This window comes from Passer domesticus, chromosome 25 (assembly GCF_036417665.1).
Source record: "Passer domesticus isolate bPasDom1 chromosome 25, bPasDom1.hap1, whole genome shotgun sequence".
NCBI classification, from domain to species: Eukaryota; Metazoa; Chordata; class Aves; order Passeriformes; family Passeridae; genus Passer; species Passer domesticus.
The window spans coordinates 1,602,610-1,620,835 of record NC_087498.1 but is presented as its reverse complement, the minus strand read 5'-3'; the positions used below and the strand labels follow the sequence as shown (position 1 = coordinate 1,620,835).

The window sequence follows — 18,226 nt, the reverse complement described above, 5'->3', positions numbered from 1 at the left end:
TTCCATGCTCTCTGTGCAGGAAGGTGAGGCTTCCAGAGACCCTTGAGAGCAATCACATTCTCTTGTGGGGTGTTCCAGGCCTCACAGAGCTGGGATGAGCAAATCCACCCACCTTGCTGTCCTGTGAGAACCCTGTACTCCTCTCTGCATAGCCCTGCCCATCAGTGCAGCCATCCTCTGCCCTCTGGGCCTCTCAGCCTTCATCATCTCCCAGATTTCATGCTTTCATCTGCCATCAGCTCCTCCTCAGGCCTGCCCACCAGCTCTGTGCCTGTGCCTTGGTTTCCCGCTGCCTGTCGGGTGTCCCTGCCCAGCCTGCTCTCAGAGCTCAGGACTGAAGCTCAAGGGGTGCTCGAGGCCCTGGACTCCACAGAGGTTTTCAGTCCCTCTGGAGCAAGAGGCCACTTGGCACAAATACCCAAATCCTGCTGCCCTCGAGGTGGGGGATGCCAGGACACACCCCAGGCACCAGGAGGAGCCTGTGGGCTGCCAGGGACTGGCCCAGGTGCTGTGCTCTGTGTGCTGCAGCACTCTGGGCAGCAGCAGGGCTGTGCAGAAGGCCAGAATTTGGGGAATGTTCTCTGTGCCCTGAGCTTCCCAGGTCCTTTCTCCTGTGTCTGTGACCTCCAGGGTCTGTGGGGATGCCCAGGACACACCACAGGCACCGGGAGGAGTCTCATGGTCTGTGTGGTTCCTTGCTCACCCAGATGCTGCCTCTGCCTATCTACAGTCACATCAGCTTGTCCCTGAGCCTAAGGGATGGTGGGGCTCTGCCTGCCCCTCCTCTTCTCCCCAGTTTCCATCTTACTCTTTCTTCTGTGTCTGTGTTCCCTCCCTGCCTCCCCTCTGCTGACTCTCTTGCTCTCTCCACAGACCATCCTGGCACCCAGTGGTGGATTGTACTGCCTCGGTGGGGGCTGTGATGGCACTGTAAGTGCCAGCTGTGTGTCCTGCCTGCAGCCCTGCCTGCCCCTGCCAGCCTTTGCATGTGCCCTGCGTGTCACCGAGGCCACCACACCCACTCCTCCCTCTGGGCTGGGCTGCCCTCGCTGGGGGGATTGTGTGGCACACCACACACACAGACACCCCTTCCCTCCTGAGAGCTGCAAGGCTCTTCCCCAGCCCTCCTGGGCCCTCCTGGGCCCACCTGAAAGCCCAGCCCTGCCCTTCACCATGCCATCCCTGGAGCTGCCGTAGCAGAGCTGTAGGGCAGGAAAGGTGGCCCTGGTCCTTCTGCCATCACCCTGGCTGCCCAAGGTCTGAAGGGATGCAGCCTCTGACAGCAGAGAAATGGAGAGAGAACAATCCCTGCCCTCTGACAGACAGAGAAATGATGAGGGGGCAACCCCTGCCCTCTGGCAGCCAGGGAAATGGTGAGGGGGCAATCCCTGCCCTCTGACAGCCAGGGAAATGGAGAGAGAACAATCCCTGCCCTCTGACAGCAGAGAAATGGAGAGAGAACAATCCCTGCCCTCTGACAGACAGAGAAATGATGAGGGGGCAACCCCTGCCCTCTGACAGCCAGGGAAATGATGAGGGGGCAATCCCTGCCCTCTGACAGCCAGGGAAATGGTGAGGGGGCAACCCCTGCCCTCTGACAGCCAGGGAAATGATGAGGGGGCAACCCCTGCCCTCTGACAGCCAGGGAAATGGTGAGGGGGCAATCCCTGCCCTCTGACAGGAGAGAAATGGTGAGACAGCAATCCCTGCCCTCTGACAGCCAGGGAAATGGAGAGAGCAATCCCTGCCCTCTGACAGCCAGGGAAATGGTGAGGGGGCAATCCCTGCCCTCTGACAGGAGAGAAATGGGGAGAAATGGTGAGAAATGGGGAGAGGGGCAATCCCTGCCCTCTGAGAGCAGAGAAATGGTGAGACAGCAGTCCCTGCCCTGTGCCCTCCCCAGGGCTGGCTGTGTCCCCTGGGTGCAGCCCCATGTCCTGGGAGGCTGAGTGGGCCAAGCCCTGCACTGGTGGCCAAAGATCAATGTGGGAAATAGAGTTGTAGAGAATGTTCAAAGCTTGACAGAAGGTTCATTTCCAGCATGGTGTAGCAAAAGCTGATAGGCCAAGAAATACTTATAATGTGTTGCAATTAGGAAATAGTTTCTAATTGTGACAGCATTAATTATAACATCTGTATTGTCTCACCCTTCACGTGAGATTAAAGATAGAATAAAAATAGATTAGATTAAAAATAATAGATTAAAATAGAATAATGGGGATGGGATGGGGATGGGATGGGGATGGGATGGGATGGGATGGGATGGGATGGGATGGGATGGGATGGGGATGGAGATGGGCTGCACTGGGGCTGCTGGGATGCTCCTGAGCACTGCACTCACTGGATGGGCACGAGGCACCAGGAGAGTGAAAGGCAAAGGAAAGGTGGGAGAGGAGATGGAGTTTTTCAGTGCAGCCCTGGGAACTGGGAGGTGTGATGCTGAGGAAGGTGGAGCTGCAGGGAGGGGTATTGGGGTATTTACAGCTGGATTTTTTTGCCCTGAAGTAGCTGGGAGTGAGAGGCCTGGGTGATGGGAGTCAGAGGGATCCAGTGGCAGCAGGAAAGCTCTGGCAGGCTAAGGGGGCAGTGGGAAAAGCATCCCAAGCTGTGGTGGAGGCCAGGCAGGCAGTGCCAGCAGGGTCTGTTCATGGCTCCTGGTGGCAGAGGCTGCGGCTGAGGCTGTGCCATGCTGGGGCTGCCAAGGGCACAGGTGACCCAGCCTCCAGCATCTCCAGCCTCCACTGTGAGGTGCTTCCAGACAAAAGCTGGTCCTGGAGGCCAGGAGCTGTGCCTGCTGCCTGCCCACTCTGCCCTGCAGCCCTGGCTGTTCCCCCCTTCACGGGGACACCCAGAGAGCTGGCATCCCTGCACAGCCAGGTGACAAGGGCAGCACCCCGCAGAGACACCTCTCTTCAGTCCTTCCTTTGGTTAAAGTCCTGCTGTGACATTCTCAAAACTGCCCTTCTCTGCTGAAACAGCTCTCATTAACCCTTCCTGTGCCTGGTGCCCACCCTACACCTCACCCTACAAATACAGGCTGTGCTGGGCAAGACCCTGGTGGGACTCAGCCTGTCTGTGGTGGCCCTGTGACCCTCAGAGCTCTCCCAGTGCATGTGGCAGCATGCCTTCCTTCCTGCACTATCCAAAGTGTGAGCGTGGGGGCCTGGGGAGATGGGATCCCTGGGGTCTGGGGAGAGGAGCCAGCACACTGATCTGTGTGCAGGCAAGGGCAGCGTGGCTGCTGCCTGGGGGTGGGATCTCGTTACCCTTCCTCCCCCAGGAGCTGGACCCCCTGCCCTGAAGGCCCGGAGGCCCCAGCGCTGTGTCCTGCAGCTGCTGTGCTCTGCCTGCAGGACCCTGATGACAACTCCCGCGTCTCCATCACTTTTTTCCGGCTCTTCCGGGTGATGCGGCTGGTGAAGCTGCTGAGCCGGGGGGAAGGCGTCAGGACCCTCCTGTGGACCTTCATCAAGTCCTTTCAGGTCTGTCAGGGGCTCTGCTGCCCTCCCGAACGCACAGGTGGCCAGGCTGGCAGCAGGCTGACCCTCGGGCTGGTAGCCCCCCTGTCCTCAGCAGGCAGAGGAGGAAGCTCCCGTGCTCCTGCTGGCCCAGGCTGGGCTGGGGCTGTGCAGAACACGGCCCATGTGGGTGGGAGGTGTGTGGGGCTCCCTGGCTGACAGCTCTGAGTCAGAGCTGGCCAGGTGCTGGCAGTACCTGCTTGGCCTGTTTGTCCTGGTCCCACTTAACTGGGATCTGCAGCAGGTGGGTGCCTCAGGGCACGCTGCAGCACCTGCTCACAGCCTGGGCTGGCACTGCCCGCAGCCCTGGGCAGCCCTGGGCTGTGCTGAGCCCCTGTCCCAGCCACGTGTGAACAGCATCAGCCTGCCACGTGTGAGCCCCACAGAGAAGGGGCCAGCAGGAGGGTGTGAGAGGAGCAGTGAGCTGTCCCCTCCCCACACAGGGACAGGCACAGCTCCTGCAGCAGCCCCAGAGCCCAGGCCCTGTCCCTGGGCTGTGTCTCACACAAGCCATGGTCCTTTTGTCACAGGCTCTGCCCTACGTGGCCCTGCTGATTGTGATGCTTTTCTTCATCTATGCTGTGATTGGGATGCAGGTGAGGGGCAGGGGCCAGAGGGGTGGGAGTTGGTCTTCATCAGATGCCCTGAGCCTGGTGGCACCTGGGGACGTGGGACAGGGAGGGACTGGGTCCTGTTAGGCCCTTTCTGGGACTTTGCACATGATGGGACCTGTTCACCCTGGTCTGCAAGGGTGCTTGACCCCAGCAGCCTCCTGTCCCTGGGCTTCAGCACAGAGCACTTTGGGGGTCAGTGGCACAATCCATTGGCACAATCCAATGGCACACTCCATTGGCACCAGTGCTTGTGCTGGTTCAGACCTTGTCTCTGTGGCCCAGATGAAGTGCAGCTGTAGTCAGGGGTGCTTTCAGCACTGGCAGCAATGCCCAAGTAGCTTCCAAGCCCCAGAGCACCCACATCCAATCTCAGTCTCTTTTGGGGATGCCCAAAGCCAAATAAACCAGAGGAAGAGGAGCTCAGGCACCAGAGGGTATTTGGTGCCAAGGACAGGATGGCACACTGCAGACCTGCCACTGTGGTTTCCAGATGTTTGGGAAGATTGCCATGGTGGATGGGACCCAGATCAACCGAAACAACAACTTCCAGACCTTTCCACAGGCTGTGCTGCTGCTCTTCAGGTCAGTCTTGTCCTGTCGTGTGAGCAGCTCCAGGAGCCTCTGAGTCTGTGGGAATGCCCAGCTGGGAGTGACATTTCAGTAGCTGATTTCTTTTTTGTCCCACAGGAAGATCTCCTGCAGCAGTGGGAGTGTTTCAGGAGAGGCTGTGGGGTTTTGTGGTGTGGCTGGGCTGCTGGAGAGAGGGGCATTTTGGAGTTGCTATTCTGAGTATTTCCTTCCCAGACTGGATGTTAATTTGTGAATTGTGAGGAAACTCATGGGAACAGGAGCTCAGCCCAAGGCTTTCCTTGGCTCCAGACACTTTCTGGAGCTTTCAGTGGCCCTATAGCAGCAAGCCCAGAGTCCTGACTGCTCCTTTTCTTGTTCACAAACAGCCCTTTGCCAGTGATTCAGTCAAAACACCAATTACTAACGTAAACCTGGGTGGCCTTCACCCAGCACTAGCTGTTCTTGTGTTGCACTGATACCTCATGCCCTTACAAGATTGCAGGTCTTCCTCCACTCTTCCTGGAGTGGATCTGCCATTGGTTTGTTCCAAGGGGCTGTCCATGTGCTTCTGATAACATGAACATTTTATGGGCAGTGTTACACATCAAAGCTGGTCTTTAACTGGCACTCTTAGGCATTGTTTCACCAAAAGCAGCTGGTAGTTATTAGTTGTGCTCTCTACCTACTGTTGTGGGAATAAGGTGGGAATCTTATTTTGTTGATTTTTGAAAATTTCTGTGTATTGTGCCAGCAGAGGGTTTGGGTTTCCTTACAAAAGCCTGTGTTTCCCATTGCCCTGTGTGCTGGGCTGGCCTCAGCCCTCCCTGCATGCCCAGAGCAGCAGGGAGCAGCGGGTGTCCCCTGTGCCAGGTGTGCCACGGGCGAGGCGTGGCAGGAGATCCTGCTGGACTGCAGCTACGGCCGGCGCTGCGACCCCGAGTCCGACTACGCCGAGGGAGAGGAGTACACCTGTGGCACTGGCTTTGCCTACTTCTACTTCATCAGCTTCTACATGCTCTGTGCCTTCCTGGTATGCATCTTTCATAGCTCTGTTTCTCCAAAGTGCCTAGTCTTTTGTAAGGCCACCCTTTGAAACTTGTTTCTAGCTCCATTTCTCTCTCAGCGATGTCTGTCCTATCCCATGGCATTTCTAAGTCAGCATTTCTTATCTCAAGGTTTACATTTCTTATCTCAAGGTTTACATACATATACACACTATGTGAGCCTTCTGTCAAGCTCTGAGATTTCTCTACAAACCCATTTCCCAGAGTGTGCTGGCTCCCACAGGCCCCTTCAGCACCCCTGTCCTGCCTGGGCAGGTGTTGGTAGCTGTGTGTCTCATGGGGGGAGCCCCTGAACCTCCTGCTGGGGACATCACCCCCAGCCCACCTACCCAGCCGTGCTGTAAACTGACACTGCACTCCTGGGGCACCCAGGATCCCTTTCAGTGTCTTCCCACAGCCTCTGTGTGCTGCCTTGCAGATGTGTTTGTGTTGGCCTCAGCAGGGGTGGAGAGGGACGAGATGCTGATGTGCTTGTCCTTTCACATGACCTGCTTGGGCAGGAGGCTCCTCTCTGCCTGGGCAGACCCTCACTCAGCATGCTCTGCCTGCAGGAGATCCCAGAACACATCTGCCTGTTTTCATAGTGCTGGTCTCTCTCCCCTGGCTGGGCCTTTCCCATCCCCTCCTCTGCCCTCAGATCATTAACCTCTTCGTGGCTGTCATCATGGACAACTTTGACTACCTGACACGGGACTGGTCCATCCTGGGGCCCCACCACCTGGACGAGTTCAAGCGGATCTGGGCCGAGTACGACCCCGAGGCCAAGTGAGTGAGGGTGGGTGGGTGGGCAGCATGGAGGGGTGTGCCATGGAGGGGACACATGAGGGCAGGCAGGGTGAGCTGTGGCATTGCCTACAACCAGGTTCCAGCATCTCAGAGGTAAGAGTTGCTAGAGTTGATCCAGGTCTGATAAAAGCCATCAGGAGATTTGGGAAGACTTTCAGTTCCCTCTCCATCCAGCTGTGCTGAGGCTGCCAGCTCTTGCCATGCCACTGCACACCTTCACCTGCTCCCCAGGGCCACAGGGAGCAGCTGCTTTCCCCAGGAGAGGGAAGAGAAGCACGGGGCAGATGCCAGGGATCAGTCCCAGAGCAGCTCCCCAAGCCACTGCCAGGCAGGGCTGCTGCCTCACTGCTGAGCTGGTGTTTCCTCTGCAGGGGGAGAATCAAACACTTGGATGTGGTGACTCTGCTGAGGCGTATCAACCCTCCCCTGGGCTTTGGCAAGTTCTGCCCACACCGTGTAGCTTGTAAGGTAAGAGCCAAGGAGGTGTGAAGGGATGCCAAGGAGCACAGGGATGATGTAGGGATGTGCCCCCTGTTGACGGAGTGACCAAATTATTCTTTGTCTGCCTAAAAAGGCAAAAAGCCCAGGAGTTTCTCTCCCAAATTAAGTACAAAGACACCTCATAGGACCTTTGGGACATCACCTCCGAACTGGGGCTGCCCATTGGACAGAGGCCAAGAGGTCTGGCCTAGGTAATTCACTAGAAAAGGAAGAGAACAAAGGAAACAATTGCTTTTGTGGAGTGTTTTAGCAGGAGCAAGGACCTCTTGTCCCTGGCTCGGTTTTTCTCTCTTAAGGCTTTATTATTTTGCCTTTTATTAAATATTTTTCTGTTTCCAACAGTACCGCAGAAGCCAACCTGCTAATTTCATGCCATTCTGGGTAGCTGAGCTATGTGGGGTGTGATGGGTTTCTCTGAGAGCTCACAAGGCCTGGCTCAAAGAGTAACACATCAGGACACCTTCCCCAAGCTGTCACTGTGTCCTCCTGGCAGGCTGAGAGTGACAGTCCAACCAGCTCTGACCTCTCCTTTTTAATGAGGGGTGATTTGGGGGGCAAGGAGAGACAGAGCTGAGGTGGTTCAGCTCCTGAAGGTCAGGACTTACCTGTGCTCACCTCCTGCTTCACAGGGGTGGCACTGGTGGGCTGGCTGTGCCCAGAGCCCTCACTGCAGGGGACTGCCAGGCCACATGCAGCTGCTGCAGGAGAGCAGTGCAGGGCCTGAGCCTGTGGCCATGGCAGCTCGGCTGTAGAACGTGTTTCCAAGAGCTGATGGTGCTTAGGGAGAAGGAAACCCCAACTTTCTTAGCAGAAATGCACTTTTGCTGGCTTAGCTCATTCTGAACAAGCCTGTGTGAGGCTCATGTGTAACGTGCATGGGCAGGAGCCCAGGCACATGAGTAATTCCTCCTGGGTTTTGGGTAAACACATCAGATTTGGTCCCCAGACTCCTCACAGCAGCTGGAACATATTTGTAGTGGGGTTGCAATGCAAAATGACTCCCATCTCTCTGAAAGCAACTGGGGGAGTTCAGCCTGCAGAAGAGGGGGCTCAGACCTTCTCAGAGCAAGACCCTCTTGCTCTCTGCAATTCCCTGACAGGAGTCTGAAGCCAGGTGGGAGTTGGTCTCTTCTCTCAAGTAACAGTCCAAGAGGAAACAGTCTCAAATTGCCCCTTGAGAGGTTTAGGATGGATATTGGAGAAAACTTTCTCACCAAAAGATTGGTTGGGCCCCCAAGCTGTCCAGGGCAGTAGTGGGTTTCCACCCTGGAGGGATTTAAAAGCTGTGTGGGTGTGGTGCTTTTGTCCATGGTTTTTCTGGTGGCCTTGGCAGTCCTGGGGGAACAGTAAGACCTGATGATCTCACAGATCTTTTCTGACTAAACAGTTCTGTGATTCCATGAATTTCTCCCATGGCACCCATGCCCCTGTAGGTTATTTCCCCAGCTCTAGCCATCACTTGCTCTGGTTCAGTTCTGGGACCAGGGATGTCACTGCCTCTGGCAGTTTTGGTACTGGGGGTGATGGGCCAGGGAGCTCAGGCCGTTGTCTGTGGGGTCAGCCCCACCCTGGTGGACAAACCCCCAGCCCTGCTGTTATTCCCCATCCCAGGGCCAGAGCCCCTGGGTGCCTGCATGGGATGCTCAGCCCGAGCCTGGAGGTTATTATCAGCTGATGGCCCATGGTTGCAGCCCTGAGGAGGGAACCAGTGCCCCCAGTGCCATTGCTGGGCAGGGCAGCTGGGGCTGAAGGGCTCCATGCCCTCAGCAGACCCTTATAGTACAAACAGGTGATCCACCAGCCAGGGAATAATGTGCTCTGACTCCATGAATCAGAAGGCTGGACAATTGCTTCATTAAGTTAATTTATTACACTAATACTATATTATAACTATACTAAAGAAAAACCTGTGACTGTCCGAGACAGTCAGGACACAGCTTTGACCCAATTGGCCAAGGAAACAAAACAACCTTCACCGACAGGTGTCCAATAACCAAACCACTTTGGGTGAACAATCTCCATAACACATTCCACATGTGCCAAACAATAGCAGCAGCAAATAGAGATAAGAATTGTTTCCTCTTCTTCTCTGAGCTTCTCACTGCGTTTCCCAGGAAGAATCCTGGGAGAGAGCATTATGTCTCTCTGCTCAGAGAATGTGAATGCCCCAGCCCCTGGGCAGGCCGGGCAGTGAGGCTGGGCTGCCAGGCTGCTGTGCCCTGGCTCACAGTGTGGTTTGCTGTGCAGCGCCTGGTGTGCATGAACATGCCCCTGAACAGCGACGGCACCGTCACCTTCAACGCCACCCTCTTTGCTCTGGTGAGGACAGCCCTCAAGATCAAGACAGAAGGTAAGCAGTGATCCTGGCTGCCTCTGCAGCCTGACAGGGAACCTTCCTTCTGAATTTGACCTGCACATAGATTGAGTTTTGTTGTTGTCTGGGACCAATTGTATAACAACCATTCATTAAATTCAAATAGAAGACAGTGTCAACATTGCAGTGTTGCCTCAAACAGGAGAAAGTGCACATTAGGTTTGGAAAGAAGGACAGTGATTGTGATGAAAATTTTCCACTGTGCGTGAAAACCAGCCACATGGCACTTTTAATGGAAATCTAATGGTGTTAGGCTAAAAGAGAGCTAAAAGGAGTGCTTCGTTCATCCAGCAGCTGAGTATTGGCAGTGAAGATGTTGAAATTCAGGAAAAAGCTCTAGTTTAAAACAGATGGGAGGACAAATTGTGGTTACTTCATCTGTCCACAGCTTGTTTTTACAATTATCAATACTATAACATTACAACTGTCCTCTATTGCATAGGAGCAGGTGTGGTGCAGTTCCTTCATGCCCACTTTCAATGCCTGGGTGTGGGTTACACACCATTCCCCTGGTGGCCAGGGAGCTCAGGGCACTTTTCTGTGGGCTCAGACCCTGTGGACAAACCCCCAGCCCTGCTGTTATTCCCCATCCCTGGGTGCCTGCATGGGATGCTCAGCCCACGCCTGGAGGATGTTACCAGCTGATGGCCCATTGCTGCAGCCCTGAGGAGGGAACCAGTGCCACCAGTGCACCCCAAACAGCTTAGGAGTGGGGCTACTCCCATCCTTTAGCTTAGGAGAGGTGCTGCTGCCCTGCACAGAGCTCAGGTGGTTCAGCTCCTGAAGATCAGGATGTTCCTGTGCTCCCTGCTGCTTCAAGGTGTGGCAGGGATGGGCTGGCTCTGCCCAGAGCCCTCATTGCAGGGCACTCCCAGGCCCCTGAATTTAGCTGTGCTGGGAGGAGCTGCTTTCCTTCCCCCCTTCCTTGCCAGCAGCAGAGTTTCTGAGCTTTGCTGTGGGAAGGTGTCCCCCCTGCTTGTTATGGGAATAAATCAGGCAGGACTCCATTTTCTTCATGGTGGAAAAAAGCCCATTCTTTATTCACATAACTGGTTTTTATGCAGTTTTACAGAACTTGTGTGGGACTCCCATTGGTCAGCAGCTTTCTTGCCAAATACTTTTATTGGTTAGTAATAAGTTGTTACCTTGTATTGATTGGTCACTCAAGCCCCCGGGGTGTACATGCAGGAAAAGTTGTTTGTGAGAGATAGTTTTCATTTTTCTGTCTAATGGTGTAAAACCAGTTCATGCTGGTTGTGGGTTTTTTTTTGTTTGTTTGGGTTGTTTGTTTTTTTTTTACCCTGGAATAGTTTGTTATGCTAATGAACTGCTCACACCAGGATTGCTTTCACATGAGAACTTGCAAAGGGCTAGCCTGAAAAGGCCAGCTGTTGATTTTAGGAGAGCAGGCTTGATTTTATGAAGCCTTTCTTTATGATTTTTACCTTACTGCAACTCTTGATTGTGTGCCTGTGCTGTGAGCAGCTCTGGGCTGGCAGGAGCCAGGGCCAGGCAGTGGTGGGCTCCTGGGATCAGTTCTTCCACAGCGTGCCATGGTGCTTCCCTCTGGCTGGGGTGGGAGCTTGGCAGCCTGGGAGGAGCACAGGAGATCTTGGAGGTAAACTGGGATTTCAGGAAGGGTGAACCCTGTGGGAACACCAAAGGGGAGGTCAAAATCTGTGAAGTGTTCTGGCTAAAATCAAAGCTTCTCTCTTATTAAGCTCATCTTTGTTGGGTGGGGAGACAGAGAGGAGCTGTCACACCCTGCAGGAGACTGGCCAGGGGTTCACAAGCTTTGTCTTCACTCCTGCTCACATCCCTGGGAATGAACTGCTCTGTCCTGCTGGCTTTCCTCACAGGTAATTTTGAACAGGCTAATGAGGAGCTCAGAGCCATTATCAAAAAGATCTGGAAGCGAACGAGTATGAAGCTTTTGGACCAGGTGATCCCACCTATTGGAGGTATGTCCCCAGGTGTCCCTTCCAGAGGGACACAGCAGCTCCTGCTCCGGGTCCCACTGCTCCAGCCAGGCCTGTGACAGGCAGAATCATCATGCTGGTTTGCTCCCTGCAGATGATGAGGTGACAGTGGGCAAATTCTATGCTACTTTCCTGATCCAAGAGCATTTCAGGAAGTTCATGAAGCGCCAGGAGGAGTATTATGGGTACCGGCCCAAGAAGAACCCTGTGGAGATCCAGGTGGGTGTGTGGGTGCTGCTGGAGGGGATTCTCCCTGGAGGCAGGCAGGGAAGGGAAGAGCTTCCCCCAGCCTGGGGGAGTCCAGGGGCACTCAGAGAGCTGCAGGGACCCTGTGCCTCTGGAGGTGAGGTGTCCCAGGCAAACCAGCACTGAGCTGGCCACGAGTCCCCAGCACTGAGGGGACCCCAGTGTGACCCTGGTGTGCAGGCTGCAGGTGACTCAGAAGGCAGAGGAGGGTTTTGGCTCTCTGCTGCACTCACTCCAGTGTGGAGAGGGCTTGGCAGGATCTGGTGCCTCACCAAGGAGTTTTAACACATGGAAACTCCCACCCCAGACCACTGTCTGTGCCAAATGCTGCTCATCCAAGCCCTTGCCCACCTGCTCTGCTCCAATCCCAGGGCCTTGTCCCTCCTGTCCCCCTAGCAGTGTCTGGACAGCTCCATGTGCCTGGTGTTCTCTCAGCCTTACAGAGCACCAGGGGGAGGGGGGTCAACGTGGCTGACTTTGAGTGGGACACCCACTTTGAGTGAGAAGCCTGCACAGCAGGCCCAGGGGGTGCTGGCAGAGGGTTCCTGTGCCTGGCCAGAAGGCTGGGATGTCCCTAGGCACTCCTGACTTTGTAGGGAGGAAATCACCTGGGGAGATAAAAGAGCACACCCCAAAGGTGCAAAGCAAGGAAAAGAGCCAGGTCCCAGATCAGGGACAGAGGCCCAGCCTGCCCTTGGCTGTCACCAGCCCAATCTGCCATCAGGGTATTCCCTTTTGGGGGACAGCATGAGCCCAGGGACTGTGGGACAGCTGTGGGACAGCAGCTCAGGAGCAGTGTCACCAAGCAGAGCCAGCTGCAGGCTGTGACCCCTGGCCTGTCCTTGGCAGGACACCTGGCAGGGGTGCTCACCATGCTTCCCTCTCCAAAGACCAAGCTGAGGGTGGTGGGGTCACCCCAGGCTGCCTTCCTGTCCCCTCCAGGCTGGGCTGAGGAGCATTGAAGAAGAAGCTGCTCCCGAAATCCATCGGGCCATTTCTGGGGACTTGACTGCAGAGGAGGAGCTGGAAAGAGCCATGGTGGAGGCTGCCCTGGAGGAGGGGATATACAGGGTGAGTTCAGCCTCAGAGCACTGCACAGTTTGGTGTCCCAGCAGCTCTGGTTTCAGTGGTGGTGGTGGGTCAGCTTGGCTGCTAGCTCTGGGGGACAGTCTGCAGGGTGTGGGCCACAAGGAGGAGCAGCACTCTGTCCTTTCTGTGAGCATCAGGACATCCTGGGTGTGTCATCTTGGGCAAACTGCTCTCTGCCTCAGTTTCCCCTCTGTGAAAGGAGTCAGTCCATGTGTCTGGCAGGGCTGTGCTGGATAGCTTCCTGCTGGTTTGGAGGTTCCCACTCACACCTCCTGCCAGGCTCAGGTGGGACAGCTCTGGTGTCACAGGAACTGATTCACTTCCCACTCCCTGGGAGCCTCAGAGACAGCCTGGGCAGCTGTGGGGTTGCAGAGTTCCTTCTGTGTCCCCAGGTGCTGCCACTTCAGACTGTCCCACAGAGGTGACAGGGTTGGCTTATCCCAGTGCTGCTTGTCTTGGTTTGAACAGCCAGGTGTCTGCTAAGGAAGGCAGGAACCTGCCCTGAAATGGAAAATGCAAACCCCCTCCCTCTGAATTATCATAATTTTGAAATTAAGGGGCTCTCAGGGAAAGATATGGGAATAGGAATAACAGTTCTTTATTAGGAAAATTAAAAATACAAATGCAATAGTACAAAACAAACCACTGCCAGAGTCAGAACATTCCCTGACCCCCTGTGGGTCAGGGTGGTGGCACAGTCCCATCCCATGGGGGCTCAGCCTTCCTGCAGTGCCAGCTGTGCTTCTGCTGGAGCAGGGATCCTGCACAAGGGGGGAGTTTTCCTCTGGAGCTCCAGGGCTGCTGGAGATGGGCCTGGTCTCCCTCTGGGAATGCAGGGCAGGAGAAAGCTGCTCCTCTGGGAATGCAGGGCAGGAGAAAGCTGCTCCTCTGGGAATGCAGGGGGCAAAGGCTGCTGTGCTGTTCCAGGCTCAGATTGGATCCAGGTAGGAATGCTTGGCTCCTGCCCTGGGCAGAGCATCTCCCCAGGGGATGCTGGAATTTGATCAGCCCTGCAGGGACACTCAGTGGCCATGGACAGCAGAGATCTCCTGGAGGGAGGATTGGCTGTGGGAGAGATGAATAAAACTGCCCCGTGAACAGCAGAGAACTGCCCCAGCTCTGACAGATAGTGATAGAATACACACCCCCGTTTCCAACCTGAGACACTGCTGCACGGCCATCAACCCTCAGTGCCTCAGTTTCCCCACCTGGGAAGTGAAGCTTTTGGGACCATGTGGTCTGCAAGGCCTGAGCAGAGCAATGCCTGCTTTGATGTGGGAATGGCCCCAGAGCAGCCTGGAGCTCCAGGCTTCCCCTGATGCCCTCCCTGTTGGTTGCAGAGAACAGGTGGCTTGTTTGGCCAGGTGGACAGCTTCATGGAGCCCAGCAGCCCGCTGCAGCCCCAGGTGGCCAGCCAGAGGCCCCTGCAGTTCACCGAGGTGGGCAGTGAGGACCTCGACTCTCCTGTGTTCCTTGATGACTTCCCCCAGGAAGGCAACACCAACATCAACAACGCCAACAGCAGCAGCTGGCTGGAGGGGTAAGGGTGCTCAGGCTCAGTGTGCAGGGGAGAAGGGCAGTGCTGGCCCGGGGGCTGCACTGGCAGCTGGCTGCACGCTGGCCTAGCCAGGGCTCCCGTCCCACCATCCTTCATCTCAGTGCCATGAGCATGGAGGTGGGCTGCAGGGCTCCAGAGGTTGCAGGAATCTCCTCTTCCCCTCCCATGCCAATCTCTGAGGGCCAAGGCCCAGGTTGGGGCCACCAGCACGTGCCTGGCACAGGTAGAATGTACAAAAATAACCAATGTAAGAGATGTACTTAGGCCTGCTTCTTGGGGTCTCCACGCTGTTCATCCATCCCAGCTGTCTGTACGGGTCTGTCCCCCCAGGCTGGGGAAGGTGGGGAGGGCTGCACCCCAGGTGGAGCTGGCTCAGTGTGTGTCCCCAGCCTGTGTCCCCAGCCAGGCTGACCCACCTGCCTGCCCTTGCCAGGGTGCACTATGAGGATGAGCTGCTGAGGAGGACGGTGCCAGCAGCACGCCGGCGCCCGGCGTGGGGTGAGTCTGGGCTTTGCTCTTCTTCTGGGGCTCTGGGACCAGCCCAGGGGCCAGGGCAGGGGGAAGGGGCTGATGGTGGTGGGTGGAAGGAGGAGGTGCAGGCCCCAGTAAGTTGGAGGTTTGCTGAGAGCACTGAGCACAGCAGGATCTCTCTGGAGAGCTCCAGGAGACCCTTCTCCTTCCTTCCACCCTTTGGCGTGATGAAGCACAGAGACAGTGCCTCAGCTTGGGGAGCACTGGCCATCCCAGGGCAGCGGGGCCACAAGACCACGTTTATTTCCTTAAACAAGGACTTTGGGTGCTGCTGAACTCCTAAATCCTGTTTTCTCCAGTCTAGCCAACCTGGTCCCATCTCTGTCTGGCAGGGTGTCCTTGCTCTTGTACCCAGCTGATGGATGTTGAGATGCCAGAGGAGGGTAGAGGGCAACAGGGCTGGTGAGGGGTTGGGAACACAAACCCTGTGAGGAACCACTGAGGGAGCTGGGGGTGCTCAGCCTGGAGAAAAGGAGACTCAGGGATGACCTTATCACTCTGCACAGCTCCTGAAAGGTGGCTGTGCTCAGGTGGGGTTGGGCTCTTTCTCCAGGCAGCACTGACAGAACCAGAGGTCACAGTCTCAAGCTGCACCAAGGGAAATTTAGGTTGGATATTAGGAAAAAGTTTTTCACAGAAAGAATGATAAAGTTCTGGAATGGCTGCCCAGGGAGGTGGTGCAGTCACCATCCCTGGTGTGTTTAACAAAGCCTGGATGTGGCACTGGGTGCCAGGGTTTAGGTGAGGTGTTGGGGCTGGGCTGGACTCGATGATCTTTGAGGTCTCTTCAAACCTGGCCATTCTGTGATGTCCCCACCCTTCCCTCCCACAGAGCACAACCACCCCATACCCATGGAGAGGCTGAGCAGGAGGCGAGGGGACACCTCCGGGGGTCTCTCATCACCAGGGCCACTCCTCCCCCCGCAGGTAAAAGGGGCAGTGCATGTCAGAGGGGACGTGTAATGGGGGAGACACAGGTGAGCCTCCCTCCCATCCTGGGAGTCCTCCCTGCCATCCTGGCACTGCTGTGCTGGGAAGGAGCCCCTCTCCAGGCCCATTGTGTCAATCCAGCCTTGCTGGAGCTTTTCTCTTGGCAGAAGGGGTGCATCAGATTCCCTCCATGCTCCCTTTGCTGCCCTTTGCCCAGCACATGCCAGGGCAGGGGCCAGGGCTGGTTCCCTGCTCTCTGTTCACGTGGCCCTGCTGGTCCCATTTTGGGGCTGCCCTGGACCCAGGAGCTCCAGCAGGATGGCATTGCCTGTCCAGGCACTGGGCAGGGACGGGGGATAGAACCTGCAGCCCCCACACCAACATGGGAGAGGTCTCCCCTGGGCAGTGCTGCAGTTCCCTGGGCTCATGTTGCTGCTCTGTGCCACTCTCACCCAGCTGCCCACAGAGGATGGCACTGTGGCAGGAACAGCATCCAGCTCCAGGTTCCGGCAGAGGGGAACTGCTGGGCCAGGAACATCCTCCACGCCAGCCATCACCTTCCTCATTCAGGAGGTAAGGCAAGGGCACAGCTGGGCAGAGGGAACAGCAGGGGTGGCAGGAAATTCCAGGGACACCATGCTTGTGCCATGATGGGAGACTGGGGGGCAGAGCTTAGCCACAAGGACAAGCTGCGGGTGTGTGCCAGCACAGAGGGCAGAAGGGAAGAGAAGAGGGAGGGGAAGAGGGAGGGTGGGTGCCTGCAGCCAGGGCAGTCCCCAGGCTGAGCACCCAGGCTGTGCTCTCCCCCTCTGCACAGGCTCTGATCTCCGGAGGCCTCGGGGCTCTGGCCCAGGACTTGTCATTCCTAGCAGTGACCAGGGATGAGATGGCAGCCAGCAGCCAGCTGGAGGTGCATGAAGTGGAGAAAGCAGCTGTGGAGCTGCTAAAGGGAAGAGAAACACTGCAGGGCACAAAAACTGGCTCTGCCCCTCTGGACACCTCAGCTGTGGCACCAGGCAGATCCCCAGGGCTCGGTGCAGCTCCCTGCCAAAAGACCATGACTGCCACTCACCTCTGAGCTGCCACTGCAGTGCCCAGGGTTCTGTCTCAGGGGGCAGGAGCAGAGCCACGCTGTTCCTGCTTCTGCCTGGGGTCCTGAGCCACTCTGGCCAGCTGTGGTATTACTTTTGGGACAGGTCTCTGGGATGCTGGTGCAGAACAGGACAATGCTGTTCCGGCGGGGTCTTGCAAGAGCTGGATGGGTCATTAAAGTGTTCCTGCTGTGTGACTCTGGGTGCCCCTGCCGTCCTTCCTCTGCCACCCTGCCTGCACAGCCAGCGGAGGGGCTGCAAATGCAACACCACGTGTAACCAGAGCTGGCAGTGATTCACGTGGCAGCCTCCAGTGCAGTCATTTTGAGGTTGCCAAGCTCTGGGGATCTCCTGAAGTCCCAGCAGCTGGACCCTGCATCCTCGTGTCTCTGCTGAAGCCTGCAGCCTCCTGCCTGCAGCTAAGTCTGGCCTGTGGGGAGTTGTGCCAGGGGCTGGGCAACAAAATGAGGCCTGGGGTCTTCTTGGCTCCCTGTCCCAGCTGTGTGTGGAACTGGGGATGGGGCAGAGGTGGGAAAGCATGTTTGGGCTGGGGCAGCAGCCCTGGGGCTGGCCAAAAGGAGAGCTGGACACTGTGAAGATTTCTACCCCTTCTACTATCTCCCCACTGTGCTCTTGGGGTCAGGCATCCATCCCAGTCCCTGGGAAAGTCTCTTTCAGCCCCTGATATCCCTCCCACAGCTCAGTGGGGCACGGGCCAGGAGAGTGTGGAGCTGTTCCTGCAGTGCTCCCAGCTCTGCCTGTGCTGGTGCTGAGCAGGTTGTTCCTCTCTGGGCTGCCCAGGGGTCCCACAGTGCCCCCATGGGATTGGGGTGCTGAGCTCTGGGGCAGCCCCATCTCCCAGCCCAGCTCTTCAGTGGGATCTGGCTCCCGAGGGCCCCCAGCCCAGCCTAACTGGGAACTGGGGGGCTCTTGATCACCTAATGTATATTAAAATGCAGAGAGGATGGGTCCCAGGGGAGGAGCAGATCAATGAGGCAGCCTGCTCCCCAGCACGGCTTTTATTGGCTCAGTCAGGGAACTGCTGAGCTCCAGCTGCAGCCTGAGCCCCAGAGCCAGCGTAGTGCCTGCCCGTGGCAGCACAGCTTCTCCCACAGCATGCAGCCTGCAGAGATGGACGGTGTGGGGGACACTGCTGCATCCCCTCCTCTTGCTCCTGGGCCCTGGGGCAGGAGCTACCCCCCTTGATACCCACACCCTCACACACACACACTGATGGAGGTGCTGGGGGCTGGCAGTTCGGCTCTGGCAGCTGCTCTGCCAGGGGATGCCAAGGACACCATGGGTGAGGGGTCTCCTGGTGGGTTTAGGGAGATGCAGGACTGCATGTGTCACTTGCCAAGACACCTGGCTGCTC

The 18,226-nt window shown here is 56.6% G+C and overlaps 1 protein-coding gene across 6 annotated transcripts in view; it reads left to right on the top strand.

The window, feature by feature from the left end:
• Window positions 1–17,059, top strand: part of CACNA1S (calcium voltage-gated channel subunit alpha1 S) — a 56,260-nt gene extending 39,201 nt beyond the window's left edge. For 5 of the 6 annotated variants that reach the window (XM_064399005.1, XM_064399004.1, XM_064399003.1 and 2 more), the window contains 16 exons: window positions 874–930; window positions 3,354–3,482; window positions 4,049–4,114; window positions 4,623–4,714; window positions 5,573–5,732; window positions 6,404–6,531; window positions 6,924–7,020; window positions 9,301–9,403; window positions 11,287–11,388; window positions 11,501–11,625; window positions 12,595–12,723; window positions 14,082–14,281; window positions 14,733–14,797; window positions 15,663–15,757; window positions 16,217–16,333; window positions 16,578–17,059. In XM_064399005.1, the coding sequence (XP_064255075.1) occupies window positions 874–930; window positions 3,354–3,482; window positions 4,049–4,114; window positions 4,623–4,714; window positions 5,573–5,732; window positions 6,404–6,531; window positions 6,924–7,020; window positions 9,301–9,403; window positions 11,287–11,388; window positions 11,501–11,625; window positions 12,595–12,723; window positions 14,082–14,281; window positions 14,733–14,797; window positions 15,663–15,757; window positions 16,217–16,333; window positions 16,578–16,838 (1,926 nt within the window). In that variant the 3' untranslated portion in view covers window positions 16,839–17,059. The remainder of the gene's footprint in view (window positions 1–873; window positions 931–3,353; window positions 3,483–4,048; window positions 4,115–4,622; window positions 4,715–5,572; window positions 5,733–6,403; window positions 6,532–6,923; window positions 7,021–9,300; window positions 9,404–11,286; window positions 11,389–11,500; window positions 11,626–12,594; window positions 12,724–14,081; window positions 14,282–14,732; window positions 14,798–15,662; window positions 15,758–16,216; window positions 16,334–16,577) is intronic. The other variant, XM_064399002.1, reaches the window with a different exon arrangement.
• The last annotated feature ends 1,167 nt before the right edge of the window (window positions 17,060–18,226 follow it).